Here is a 13,736-nt window from a genome sequence, read left to right as displayed (position 1 = left end):
TCCTCCTTGTGAAGGACAATAAAGTTGTTTTGTACTGAATCGTATTCCCTAAAGACCTGTTGCAGTTCCGCTGTCTGTGATTGTGTGTTAATTTATTCTTTAATTTTAATGGCTGATGTAATTTGAGTTCAGATGGCATTCCGAGCCGCTCAGGAAGATAGATGTTCTGTTCAACTAATAAACTTTTAAACTGTTTTACCCACTTGTCTCTTTACTGCCGTTCTCGTCGTCTCTCTGCTTTTTCATTCTTTTCTGACGTGTTTTATCAGAATGTGAATCCATCTTCAGAAGTCACACACAATCTCAATCATGATAGTCAGCCATTACAGATGCTATGTTATCGTGTGTGTGTATGCATGTGTCTGTGCCTGTGTGTGTGTCTCTTCACAGTCCCCACTGTTCCATAAGGTGTAATCTGATCTCTTTTTAAATCTAATTTAAATCTCTTTTTTTTTAAACTTTCATCAGTGACTTGATGTGGAATAGAGTTGCATGTACACCACCAGGCAACAGTTTGGACACACCTACTCATCAAGGGTTTTTTCCTTTATTTTCACTATTTGTAGAATAATAGTGAAGACATCAGAACTGTGAAATAACACATATGGAATCACGTTAAAAAAAGTGTTTAAACAAATCCATTTTATATTTGAGTTTCTTCAAAGTAGCCTCCCTTTGTCTTGACAGCTCTGCACAGTCTTGACACGGGATCTTTCTTCGATAAGTTCCTCCATTTCTTTTTGTTCTTCCTCTTATTCTGTGCCTCTATGGTACAGGTTTTTATTGCTGTCTAACTGTACTGTTAGTCCTTCAATTTCCTTTGTTAATGTGGACTCTTTTGATCTAAATGTCTTTTGTTTTAAGAGATGAGTACTGAATTGCAGGGCCTCTAAAGGCACATTTTTAAAAGTGTCCCATACAATAAGGGGGATCTGCTGTCATGTCTGAAAAAGTCTGTTATAAATTCTTCTGTCCTAGTTCTAAACAATGTATCATCTAGTAGGCTTTGATTAAATTTCCAATGTCTTTCACATGGAAATTCTGTAAGAATAATGTACAGTTAAAGTCGGAAGTTTACATACACTCAGGTTGGAGTCATTAAAACTTGTTTTTCAACCACTCCACAAATGTCTTGTTAACAAACTATAGTTTTGGCAAGTCGAATGGGACATTTTTTTTGTGCATGACACAAGTCATTTTTCCAACAATTGTTTACAAACAGATTATTTCACTTATAATTCACTTTATCACAATTCCAGTGGGTCAGAAGTTTACATACATGAATTTGACTGTGGCTTTAGACAGCTTGGAAAATTCCAGAAAATGATGTCATGGCTTTAGAAGCTTTTGATAGGCTAATGACATCATTTGAGTCAATTGGAGGTGCACCTGTGGATGTATTTCAAGGCCTACCTTCAAACTCGGGGAGGCTTGCAAGCCGAAGAACACCATCCCAACCGTGAAGCTAGGGGGGTGGCAGCATCATGTTGTGGGGGTGCTTTGCTTCAGGAGGGACTGGTGCACTTCACAAAATAGATGGCATGAGGCTGGAAAATTATGTGGATATATTGAAGCAACATCTCAAGACATCAGTTAAAGCTTGGTCACAAATGGGTCTTCCAAGTGGACAAAGACCTCATCATACTTCCAAAGTTGTGGCAAAATGGCTTAAGGACAAAGTCAAGGTACTGGAGTGGCCATCACAAAGCTCTGACCTCAATCCTGTCAAATATTTGTGGGCAGAACTGAAAAAGTGTGTGCGAGCAAGGAGGCCTACACACCTGACTCAGTTACACCAGCTCTGTCAGGAGGAATGGGCCAAAATTCACCCAATTTATTGTGGGAATTGTGGGAAGCTTGTGGAAGGCTACACAAAACGTTTGACCCGAGTTAAACAGTTTAAAGGCAATGCTACCAAATACAAATTGAGTGTATCTAAACTTCTGACCCACTGGGAATGTGATGAATGAAATGAAATCTGAAATAAATCATTCTTTCTACCATTTACTCTGACATTTCACATTCTTAAAATAAAGTGGTGATCCTAACTGACCTAAGACAGGGAACTTTTACTAGGATTAAATGTCAGGAATTGTGGAAAAACTAAGTTGAAATGTACTTAGCTAAGGTGTATATACATTTCCGACTTCAACTGTATATGCCAATGATGTGACGGTTCGACCGCATTCTGTCCCCTATCAACACTTTTTAAAACGTTTGGTTGACAAGAAAGTAATCAAGACGATATTGATTGAGCCTCCGCCATGTACAGTACCAGTCAGAAGTTTGGACACACCTACTCATTCAGGTGCCATTTGTGTTGGCTCTGGCCACAGGTGTGTTTACAGTCTTTTAGTGGACTGGCTTGAGGCACTGGAGACACCAGTCCTATTATGTATTTGATATCAACTTCCCCAGGAATTCCTACAGGTGTATCAGCTGGAACAGAACTACAGTAAGACTTGTTCTTTTCTTCCACTGAACAATAGTGGGTAAGTACAGTAACTGAACAATAGTGGGTAAGTACAGAATCTGAACAATAGTGGGTAAGTACAGTATCTGAACAATAGTGGGTAAGTACAGTATCTGAACAATAGTGGGTAAGTACAGTATCTGAACAATAGTGGGTAAGTACAGTATCTGAACAATAGTGGGTAAGTACAGTATCTGAACAATAGTGGGTAAGTACAGTATCTGAACAATAGTGGGTAAGTACAGTATCTGAACAATAGTGGGTAAGTACAGGATCAGAACAATAGTGGGTAAGTACAGTATCTGAACAATAGTGGGTAAGTACAGGATCTGAACAATAGTGGGTAAGTACAGTATCTGAACAATAGTGGGTAAGTACAGAATCTGAACAATAGTGGGTAAGTACAGTATCTGCTCTTGTGTGTGAGAAGTGACAGGAGGAAGAACTGATGTGAATAGATCAATGGATAGATGAGCCATGACTGACATTTGTCGGGGTCGTAGAGAAAAAACAGAGAACACCATCATGGTCATGAGAATCTACCCTTTCCGTAGTGTCCCATTGGTTCGTAGCCCAAACGGTTAGTGTCCCATTGGTTCGTAGCCCAAACGGTTAGTGTCCCGTTAGTTTGTAGCCCAAACGGTTAGTGTCCCGTTGGTTCGTAGCCCAAACGGTTAGTGTCCCGTTAGTTCGTAGCCCAAACGGTTCGGACGCTCCTGACATTTACTTTAGAAGACCAATTTTCATCTCATGGACAAACATGGTCTCTCTCATCTTCCAGCGCAGATGCAGAAGTGCGACAGACAGATGTGGTGGATTGAGACGTGTCCAATGCGAAGTGCGACAGACAGATGTGGTGGATTGAGACGTGTCCAATGCGAAGTGCGACAGACAGATGTGGTGGATTGAGACACATCCAATGCGAAGTGCGACAGACAGATGTGGTGGATTGAGACACATCCAATGCGAAGTGCGCCAGACAGATGTGGTGGATTGAGACACATCCAATGCAAAGTGCGACAGACAGATGTGGTGGATTGAGACACATCCAATGCGAAGTGCGACAGACAGATGTGGTGGATTGAGACACATCCAATGCGAAGTGCGACAGACAGATGTGGTGGATTGAGACACATCCAATGCGAAGTGCGACAGACAGATGTGGTGGATTGAGACGCGTCCAATGCAAAACAGATACACTGTACAGGGATGTTGTGTACAGGGCATTCGGAAAGCATTTAGACCCCTTGATTTTGTTACGTTACAGCCTTATTCTGAAATGGATTAAATAATAATCCTCATCAATCTACGCACAATACCCCATAATGACAAAGCAAAAACAGGTTTTTACACACCTGTCTATATAAGGTCCCACAGTTGACAGTGCATGTCAGGTCAAAAACCAAGCCATGAGGTTGAAGGAATTGTCCGTAGAGCTCCGAGACAGGATTGTGTCGAGGCACAGATCTGGGGAAGGGTTCCAAAACAAGTCTGCAACATTGAAGGTCCCCAAGAACACAGTGGCCTCCATCATTCTTTAATGGAAGAAGTTTGGAACCAACAAGACTCCTTCCTAGAGTTCCTCCTTCCTAGACTTCCTAGAGCTGGCTGCCTGGCTAAACTGAGAAAACGGAGAAGGGCCTTGGTCAGGGAGGTGACCAAGAACCCGATGGTCACGCTGACAGAGCTCCAGAGTTCCTCTGTAGAGATGGGGGAACCTTCCAGAAGGACAACCATCTCTGCAGCATTCCACCAATCAAGCCTTTATGGTAGAGTGGCCAGACGGAAGCCAGTCCTCAGGAAAAAGGCACATGACAGCCCAAAAGACACACCTAAAGGACACTCATACCATGAGAAACAAGATTCTCTGGTCTGATGACAGATTGAACTCCTTGACCTGAATGCCAAGCGTCACATCTGGAGGAAACCTGTCACCACTCATCACCTGGCAGCGACGCTCCCCATCCAACCTGACAGAGCTTGAGAGGATCTGCAGAGATCCCAAATGTGACTGACCGGCTCGATTTGGTCTTATGTAGCAAATTTTGAAACTGTTTTTTTTTACATTGGATACATAAAGAGACTCAGAGCTACTAAATGGTATATCATACATTGTAGTTGAGGAACAATGGGAAAGTAATTCTGCTTTGAAAGTTGATAAACCTGTTACCTCACTTTTGAGAAAATGTTCCTTGAATGTTTTTGTACATCTACTGGAGAGCTCTTCTTCGTTCACAACCATTCAGTATCATTCTCACCCTCTAAAGCCTTGGCCCCACACATCCAACATCGTTCACACCCTCTTAAGCCTTAGCCCCACCCATCCAACATCGTTCACACCCTCTTAAGCCTTAGCCCCACCTCTTTAAGGATTCCCATGTGAGGCCGTGTACTAAACAACCAAAGAGTTCAAGACTAAAGGCTGGTTTATACTTCGGGTAAATTCAGAGCGCATACTGGATGCTCTGGCCGAGGGTTGATCTGATCTGACCTAACTTGGGTGCTTGACTGCTGTTGTTAACTGGCTAACGTTGGCTCCCAGACACACATGGGAGAATGGCTCTTTCTGACTATTTTACTCTCCCTAGCAGAGCTGGTCAGGCTGTTTGCATGTTATCCAGAGCATTGGTGACAGTAACAGCTGCTGGCAACAATTTATTCATGCTTTTTTTTGCCAACGTTTACTGACACCGGTATTATTCAACGGGTGTCAGTTATTCTGCACTCTGGCACACTCAGAATGAGAGTTCTCTGAAATCAGAGTAGATAGCCAGTGCGAATTTAACAGCAACGTCTATCGACAGTTGTAACAGTGACATCACGAATATTCTATTGAAATGGTTACTTACATAGTGGAGTCTTTTGTTTAGACATGTAGCTAGCTAGCTAAACAATGAACCATATTCCCAACTCATAATGTTACTACCCTGCATGAATCTCACCTCATTTGCTCACATTGTATATAGACTTATTTTTCTACTGTATTATTGAGTGTATATTTGTTTTACTCCATGTGTAACTCTTTGCTTTATCTTGGCCAGGTCACAGTTGTAAATGAGAATTTCTTCTCAACTAGCCTACCTGGTTAAATAAAGGTCAATAAAACAAGATCTAACAAGTAATCTAACAATTCACAACAACTACCTTATACACACAAATGTAAAAAATAAATAAGTAAAATAAAGGTCGATTTTTATTTTTAAATGTTTTATTCCATCAGTAAAAAACATCAACAATATATTAAGGCAAAAACTGATTTTAAAAAAATTTACAAAAAAATGCAAAAAAAAAGTCAAATTTAAAAAAAATTAAACTTTTTTTTTTTTTTTAAAAGCTCAAAACGGAGACCCAAATAATGTTGAATTAAACCTTCATTACTGTGAGCCTTTAAAACTCCATAAACGTACACTAGGAACCCCAAAACCACAGTACAACAGCAGGCAATTGACGTTCATTCAGAAGACCATAAACACAATCGTCTGTCAAACTTGGGGGAAAAAAACAAATTAAAAATCTAATCTAGATTTAGAGGCATTAGTGATACAAAATGGTGTCTGTCTGTAGTCGTGCAACATCGTTTAAATCAATGCGAATGCAGAACAATGTATCAGTGTAACCTGATGCTAGAGTAACTTGGTGTAACCTGATGTCTTTAGTGTAACCTGATGTCTCTAGAGTAACCTGGTGTAACCTGATGTCTCTAGTGTAACCTGATATCTCTAGTGTAACCTGATGTCTCTAGAGTAACCTGATGCCTTTAGTGTAACCTGATGTCTCTAGAGTAACCTGGTGTAACCTGATGTCTCTAGTGTAACCTGATATCTCTAGTGTAACCTGATGTCTCTAGAGTAACCTGGTGTAACCTGATGTCTCTAGTGTAACCTGATATCTCTAGTGTAACCTGATGTCTCTAGAGTAACCTGATGTCTCTAGTGTAACCTGATGTAACCTGCTGTCTCTAGTGTAACCTGATGTAACCTGATGTCTCTAGAGTAACCTGATGTCTCTAGAGTAACCTGATGTCTCTAGAATAACCTGATGTCTCTAGTGTAACCTGATGTCTCTAGTGTAACCTGATGTCTCTAGTGTAACCTGATGTCTCTAGTGTAACCTGATGTCTCTAGTGTAACCTGATGTCTCTAGTGTAACCTGATGTCTCTAGAGTAACCTGATGTCTCTAGTGTAACCTGATGTCTCTAGAGTAACCTGTTGTAACCTGATGTCTCTAGAGTAACCTGATGTCTCTAGTGTAACCTGATGTCTCTAGTGTAACCTGATGTCTCTAGAGTAACCTGATGTCTCTAGAGTAACCTGATGTGACCTGATGTCTCTAGTGTAACCTCTGCAAAACAGACAGAACCTGAGACAGAGCTGCTTTTCCTGTACAAATCGACATGTACTGTACATACTACCTCAATCAGCCCAACTAACAGGTGCCTGTATATCTAATGTATATAGCCTCTCTAATGTTATTTTTCACTGTCTTTTTTTACTTTTGTTTTATTTCTTTACTTACCTGTTGTTCACCTAATACCTTTTTTGCACTATTGGTTAGAGCCTGTAAGGAAGCATTTCACTGTAAGGTCTACACCTGTTGAATTCAGCGCATGTGACAAATAAACTTAGATTTTATTAGAGACCAGGATCAATACAACTAACACAGGATCACACACAGGATTAATATGATTTATAAGATCTTTATTAAATTCTTTGGGGAAGGGGGCAGTATTTTGACGTCCGGATGAAAAGCGTGCCCAAAGTAAACTGCCTGCTACTCAGGTCTAGAAGCTAGGATATGCATATAATTGGTAGATTTGGATAGGAAACACTCTAAAGTCTCTAAAACTGCTAAAACTATGTCTGTGAGTATAGCAGAACTTATTTGGCAGGCGAAACCCAGAGGACAAACCATCCAGGAATTTCTGTTGTTGTTGAGTTCACCGTGTTTTCAATTGGTTTTCTATGGGATACTAGATTTATGAGGCATTTGGTTGCAGTTCCTATGACTTCCACTGGATGTCAACAGTCTTTAGAAATTGGTTGATGTTTTTCTTTTGAGTAATGAAGAAGTAGTCCTTTCCTTTCTTGGTGTCGAGCCAAGTGGACTGTTTTTTGTTTGGGGTGAGTGACCTGGGGCGCGTTCCACATTCATTTCATCCGCTATTGAACACAGTATATTCCGTCTTAAATTTGATTGAATGTTTACATTTTAAAATACCTAAAGTTGGATTAGGAAAGTAGTTTGAATTTTTTTTACCAAGTTTACAGGTAACTTATTAGATCATTTGTAGTCATGCTGGGGGAGTTGGAACCTGTGTGTTTCTGAATCAAACGCGCCAAATAAATTGACATTTTGAGGGTATAACAACGGAATTAATCGAACAAAAGGACCATTTGTGATGTTTATGGGACATTTTGGAGTGCCAACAGAAGATCTTCAAAGGCTGGAATTATATCGTTATTTCTGAGTTTTGTGTCGCGGGTTGAAATATGATTGTCATGTGTTTGTATGATGGGGTGCTGTCCTCAGATAATCGCATGGTTTGCTTTTGCCGTAAAGCCTTTTTGAAATTTGATAGGCGAAGAAGTTAGGCTTTATTTTGGTGCATTGCACTTGTGATCTTATGAAAGTGAAATATTTCTAATAATTTTGTTTGAATTTGGCGCTCTGCCTTTTCGCCGGATGTTGTCAAATCGATCCCGCTAACGGGATTTGATCCATCAGATGCTTTAAGCGGTGCTTATGCCACCCTTTATAAAGCTGTTGATGTTTATGGCATTCGGAAAATAGTCCAGTCCCTTGACCTTTAACAGATATCGTCACGTTAGTCTTTATCTAAAATTGTATTTTTATCCCCTCATCAATACCCATAATAACAAAGCAAAAACAGGTTTTTAGAAATGTTTGCAAAATGAAGAAAAAAAAAATGTAGAACTGAAATATCACATTTACAGTATTCAGACCTTTTACTCAGTACTTTGTTGAAGCACCTTTGCAGCGATTACAGCCTCCAGTCCTCTTGGGTATGACGCTGCAAGCTTGGCACAGCTGTATTTGGGGAGTTTCTCCCATTCTTCACTGCAGATTCTCTCAAGCTCTGTCAGGTTGGATGTGGAGCGTTGCTGCTCAGCTATGTCCAGGTCTCTCCAGAGATGTTCGATCGAGTTCAAATCCAGGCTCTGGCTGGGCCTCCCAAGGACATTCAGAGACTTGTCCCGAAGCCACTCCTGCGTTGTCTTGGCTGTGTGTTTAGGGTCGTTGTCCTGTTGGAAGATGAACCTTCACCCCAGTCTGAGGTCCTAAATGCTCTGGAGCAGGTTTTCATCAAGGATCTCTCTGTACTTTCCTTGATCCTAATTTGTAAAGGGGTCTGAATACTTTCCGAATGCACTGTACATTTCAATGGTGTTTAACACAGTAACCAAAAAACTGATCTAATTTCCGTATTCATACTGACTTTGCAGCAAACGGAATGTTTCCCAGAATCGTTTGCTGGAAGGTCACAATTTGCAGCAAATTTACCGCAACAGTTTGCCACTAAACTAATTTGCATGTATATAATATGAAAGTATGAAGTTGTCGCAAATTTACGGAAAATTGTCCAAAGGTTTGCCACAACTGCTTTCCAGAAACCAGTGTTTTTGGTAAAGGAAAACAAACAGTGGGAAGGGTTACTAAACAGTACATTCTAAATAGTGTGTAGTATGGCCAGTACACAGTGTGTAGTATGGCCAGTACACAGTGTGTAGTATGACCAGTACACAGTGTGTAGTATGACCAGTACACAGTGTGTAGTATGGCCAGTACACAGTGTGTAGTATAGCCAGTACACAGTGTGTAGTATGGCCAGTACACAGTGTGTAGTATGACCAGTACACAGTGTGTAGTATGACCAGTACACAGTGTGTAGTATGGCCAGTACACAGTGTGTAGTATGACCAGTACACAGTGTGTAGTATGGCCAGTACACAGTGTGTAGTATGGCCAGTACACAGTGTGTAGTATGACCAGTACACAGTGTGTAGTATGGCCAGTACACAGTGTGTAGTATGGCCAGTACACAGTTTGTAGTATGACCAGTACACAGTGTGTAGTATGACCAGTACACAGTGTGTAGTATGGCCAGTGTGTAGTTTCAGTAAGTATGGCCAGTGTGTAGTTTCAGTAAGTACACAGTGTGTAGTTTCAGTAAGTACACAGTGTGTAGTTTCAGTAAGTACACAGTGTGTAGTTTTAGTAAGTACACAGTGTGTAGTTTTAGTAAGTACACAGTGTGTAGTTTCAGTAAGTACACAGTGTGTAGTTTCAGTAAGTACACAGTGTGTAGTTTTAGTAAGTACACAGTGTGTAGTTTTAGTAAGTACACAGTGTGTAGTTTCAGTAAGTACACAGTGTGTAGTTTCAGTAAGTACACAGTGTGTAGTTTCAGTAAGTACACAGTGTGTAGTTTCAGTAAGTACACAGTGTGTAGTTTCAGTAAGTACACAGTGTGTAGTTTCAGTAAGTACACAGTGTGTAGTTTCAGTAAGTACACAGTGTGTAGTTTCAGTAAGTACACAGTGTGTAGTTTCAGTAAGTACACAGTGTGTAGTTTCAGTAAGTACACAGTGTGTAGTTTCAGTAAGTACACAGTGTGTAGTTTCAGTAAGTACACAGTGTGTAGTTTCAGTAAGTACACAGTGTGTAGTTTTAGTAAGTACACAGTGTGTAGTTTTAGTAAGTACACAGTGTGTAGTTTTAGTAAGTACACAGTGTGTAGTTTTAGTAAGTACACAGTGTGTAGTTTTAGTAAGTACACAGTGTGTAGTTTTAGTAAGTACACAGTGTGTAGTTTTAGTAAGTACACAGTGTGTAGTTTTAGTAAGTACACAGTGTGTAGTTTTAGTAAGTACACAGTGTGTAGTTTTAGTAAGTACACAGTGTGTAGTTTTAGTAAGTACACAGTGTGTAGTTTTAGTAAGTACACAGTGTGTAGTTTTAGTAAGTACACAGTGTGTAGTTTTAGTAAGTACACAGTGTGTAGTTTTAGTAAGTACACAGTGTGTAGTTTTAGTAAGTACACAGTGTGTAGTTTTAGTAAGTACACAGTGTGTAGTTTTAGTAAGTACACAGTGTGTAGTTTTAGTAAGTGCACAGTGTGTAGTTTTAGTAAGTGCACAGTGTGTAGTTTTAGTAAGTGCACAGTGTGTAGTTTTAGTAAGTGCACAGTGTGTAGTTTTAGTAAGTGCACAGTGTGTAGTTTTAGTAAGTGCACAGTGTGTAGTTTTAGTAAGTGCACAGTGTGTAGTTTTAGTAAGTGCACAGTGTGTAGTTTTAGTAAGTGCACAGTGTGTAGTTTTAGTAAGTGCACAGTGTGTAGTTTTAGTAAGTGCACAGTGTGTAGTTTTAGTAAGTGCACAGTGTGTAGTTTTAGTAAGTGCACAGTGTGTAGTTTTAGTAAGTGCACAGTGTGTAGTTTTAGTAAGTGCACAGTGTGTAGTTTCAGTAAGTGCACAGTGTGTAGTTTTAGTAAGTGCACAGTGTGTAGTTTCAGTAAGTGCACAGTGTGTAGTTTCAGTAAGTGCACAGTGTGTAGTTTCAGTAAGTGCACAGTGTGTAGTTTCAGTAAGTGCACAGTGTGTAGTTTCAGTAAGTGCACAGTGTGTAGTTTCAGTAAGTGCACAGTGTGTAGTTTCAGTAAGTGCACAGTGTGTAGTTTCAGTAAGTGCACAGTGTGTAGTTTCAGTAAGTGCACAGTGTGTAGTTTCAGTAAGTGCACAGTGTGTAGTTTCAGTAAGTGCACAGTGTGTAGTTTCAGTAAGTACACAGTGTGTAGTTTCAGTAAGTACACAGTGTGTAGTTTCAGTAAGTACACAGTGTGTAGTTTCAGTAAGTACACAGTGTGTAGTTTCAGTAAGTACACAGTGTGTAGTTTCAGTAAGTACACAGTGTGTAGTTTCAGTAAGTACACAGTGTGTAGTTTCAGTAAGTACACAGTGTGTAGTTTCAGTAAGTACACAGTGTGTAGTTTCAGTAAGTACACAGTGTGTAGTTTCAGTAAGTAGTCTAGTAGGCAGAACACGACCTCTGCCCTCTGCTGACTAAGTAGTGCTGGAGATGGTGACCAGCAACAGTTACACAACCAACGTGTTGTTACTAGGTCGACTCCGCAACGTGTGTGTGTGTGTGTGTGTGTGTGTGGACACAGAGTCGGGTTCTGCTGCAAAGTCCTTGATGGCTGATCCCACAGACAGAATTCAAGTCATAAAATACTTCTATAGTCTTATTCTTTGGAACAGAGGGCTATAGGCTCTCTGGGGAGGTTTTGCTGCTTCACAGACCGGTGCTGTTGATGGTCAGGTGGTAAACAAGGACTATGGGTTGTCTGTCTGGCAAAGGTTCTCAGGTGGAAGGTCGCTGTTTGGATGGGCAGTTGGTCAGGTTTCCTGGTCGCTGTGTTTCTTGACAGGTGGGCGTGTCCAGGTCCTGCGGGTGGCAGGGCTCTTCCTGGTGCAAGGGGTGGGTGTGGCCTGGGTCATGTGGACACAGCGGTGGGCGTGTCCGTCACAGCGTGTGCAGTGACAGCGACGGGACTCTGGGTAGTAGAGCACGTTGTTGACGTGCAGCGGGCAGCCTGACACGCGGGCAGGATGGTAGACCAGGGAGTGGGGCATGCAGCCACGCTGGATCAGGTAACTCTTACCCACACGCCCCTTCACGTTGGTGTCCTGACACAGAAGGGGTCAAAGGTTAGAGATCAGGGAAAAGGGGTCAAGAGAGAGACTCATCTCTCAGCATATCTCACTCTGCTCTCACCCACAGGTCCTGTTTAAATACTTTGATAGGAAGGAAGGAAGAAATGGAAATGGAAGGAAGGAAGAAATGGAAGTGGAAGGAATGAGAAATGAAAAATGGAAGGAATGAGAAATTAAGGTATGAATGAATGCATGAATGAGATAAATTAAGGTATGAAGGTATGAATGAATATTAAGGTGTCTAACCTGTGTGTGGCAGAAGCCACTGCAGATGGTGGTGTTGACGGCGATACACTGAGAACAACCTCTCTTCTCCATGAGCAGCGTGTAGTTTTCCATCATACACACACTCACACCTCCACCCAGCCACACAAACAGCAGCACCCACGTCAACGCATACATACTGGGACACAACACCTTACACGTACGCTAGAAGATAATTTAGTTGTACAGTGTCTCTCCAATATGATTTGACTATAACATCTTTCTCTCTCTTTCTTTCTCTTTCTTTTTTTCTCTCTCTCTCTCTCTTTTTCTCTCTCTTTCTGTCTCTTTGTCTCTCTTTCTCTCTCTCTCTTTCTCTGCAGTGATGGGGAACTCTATTCTCTCCTATTTCTGTTCCAGCGTTTGTTTGCTCTCTCCTCTGTGGATCTCAAGTCAGTGGATAATCTTTGAGTGGTGCTGTTAGGGTCCTGAGAGGGTCTTGTAGTGTCTGGTAGGGTCCAGATAGGCTCTGATAGGCTCTGGTTGGGGCCGGTCCCTCCCTCCTCTTAATCCTCCTGAATCCACCTTGATCTTCTGGGTGTGTTATCAGCCCCAACAGACAGCCGGAAGGGTCTGCTTCTCTCACTGCCCTCCCAGACACAACCACCTGCCCTGCACACAGACAACGTGCTCACACGGTGTGTGTTTGTGCATGCGTGTACGAGTGTGTGCCAGGGGTCGACATAACCTCAGGGATTGCGGTTGTGTGATGGGGGGGTGTTGTTAGGTAAGGACTCAGCAGTGTGATGGGGGTGTTATGTAAGGACTCAGCAGTGTGATGGGGGTGTTGTTAGGTAAAGACTCAGCAGTGTGATGGGGGGTGTTGTTAGGTAAGGACTCAGCAGTGTGATGGGGGGGTATTGTTAGGTAAGGACTCAGCAGTGTGATGGGGGGTGTGTTAGGTAAGGACTCAGCAGTGTGATGTGGGGTGTGTTAGGTAAGGACTCAGCAGTGTGATGGGGGGGGGGTGTGTTGTTAGGTAAGGACTCAGCAGTGTGATGGGGGGTGTGTTAGGTAAGGACTCAGCAGTGTGATGGGGGGGTGTGTTTTTAGGTAAGGACTCAGCAGTGTGATGGGGGGGTGTTGTTAGGTAAGGACTCAGCAGTGTGATGGGGGGGTGTTAGGTAAGGACTCAGCAGTGTGATGGGGGGGTGTTAGGTAAGGACTCAGCAGTGTGATGGGGGTGTTGTTAGGTAAGGACTCAGCAGTGTGATGGGGGGGGGGTGTTAGGTAAGGACTCAGCAGTGTGATGGGGGTGTTGTTA

The 13,736-nt window shown here is 41.8% G+C and overlaps 1 protein-coding gene across 1 annotated transcript; it reads right to left on the bottom strand.

Moving 5' to 3' along the window:
• Positions 1 to 11,890: 11,890 nt before the first annotated feature.
• On the bottom strand, positions 11,891 to 12,610 carry LOC110531299 (thyrotropin subunit beta-like). The gene is made up of 2 exons (XM_021614507.2): positions 12,455 to 12,610; positions 11,891 to 12,181 (listed from the first exon to the last, which is right to left on the bottom strand). Exons 1-2 carry the CDS (start codon positions 12,608 to 12,610, stop codon positions 11,891 to 11,893), a joined length of 447 nt encoding a protein of 148 aa, XP_021470182.2.
• Between the last annotated feature and the right edge of the window lie 1,126 nt (positions 12,611 to 13,736).

This window comes from Oncorhynchus mykiss, chromosome 9, assembly GCF_013265735.2.
Source record: "Oncorhynchus mykiss isolate Arlee chromosome 9, USDA_OmykA_1.1, whole genome shotgun sequence".
Classification (NCBI taxonomy): Eukaryota; Metazoa; Chordata; class Actinopteri; order Salmoniformes; family Salmonidae; genus Oncorhynchus; species Oncorhynchus mykiss.
The sequence above is the reverse complement of the archived record's forward strand: the minus strand, read 5'-3'. Positions and strand labels throughout refer to the sequence as shown.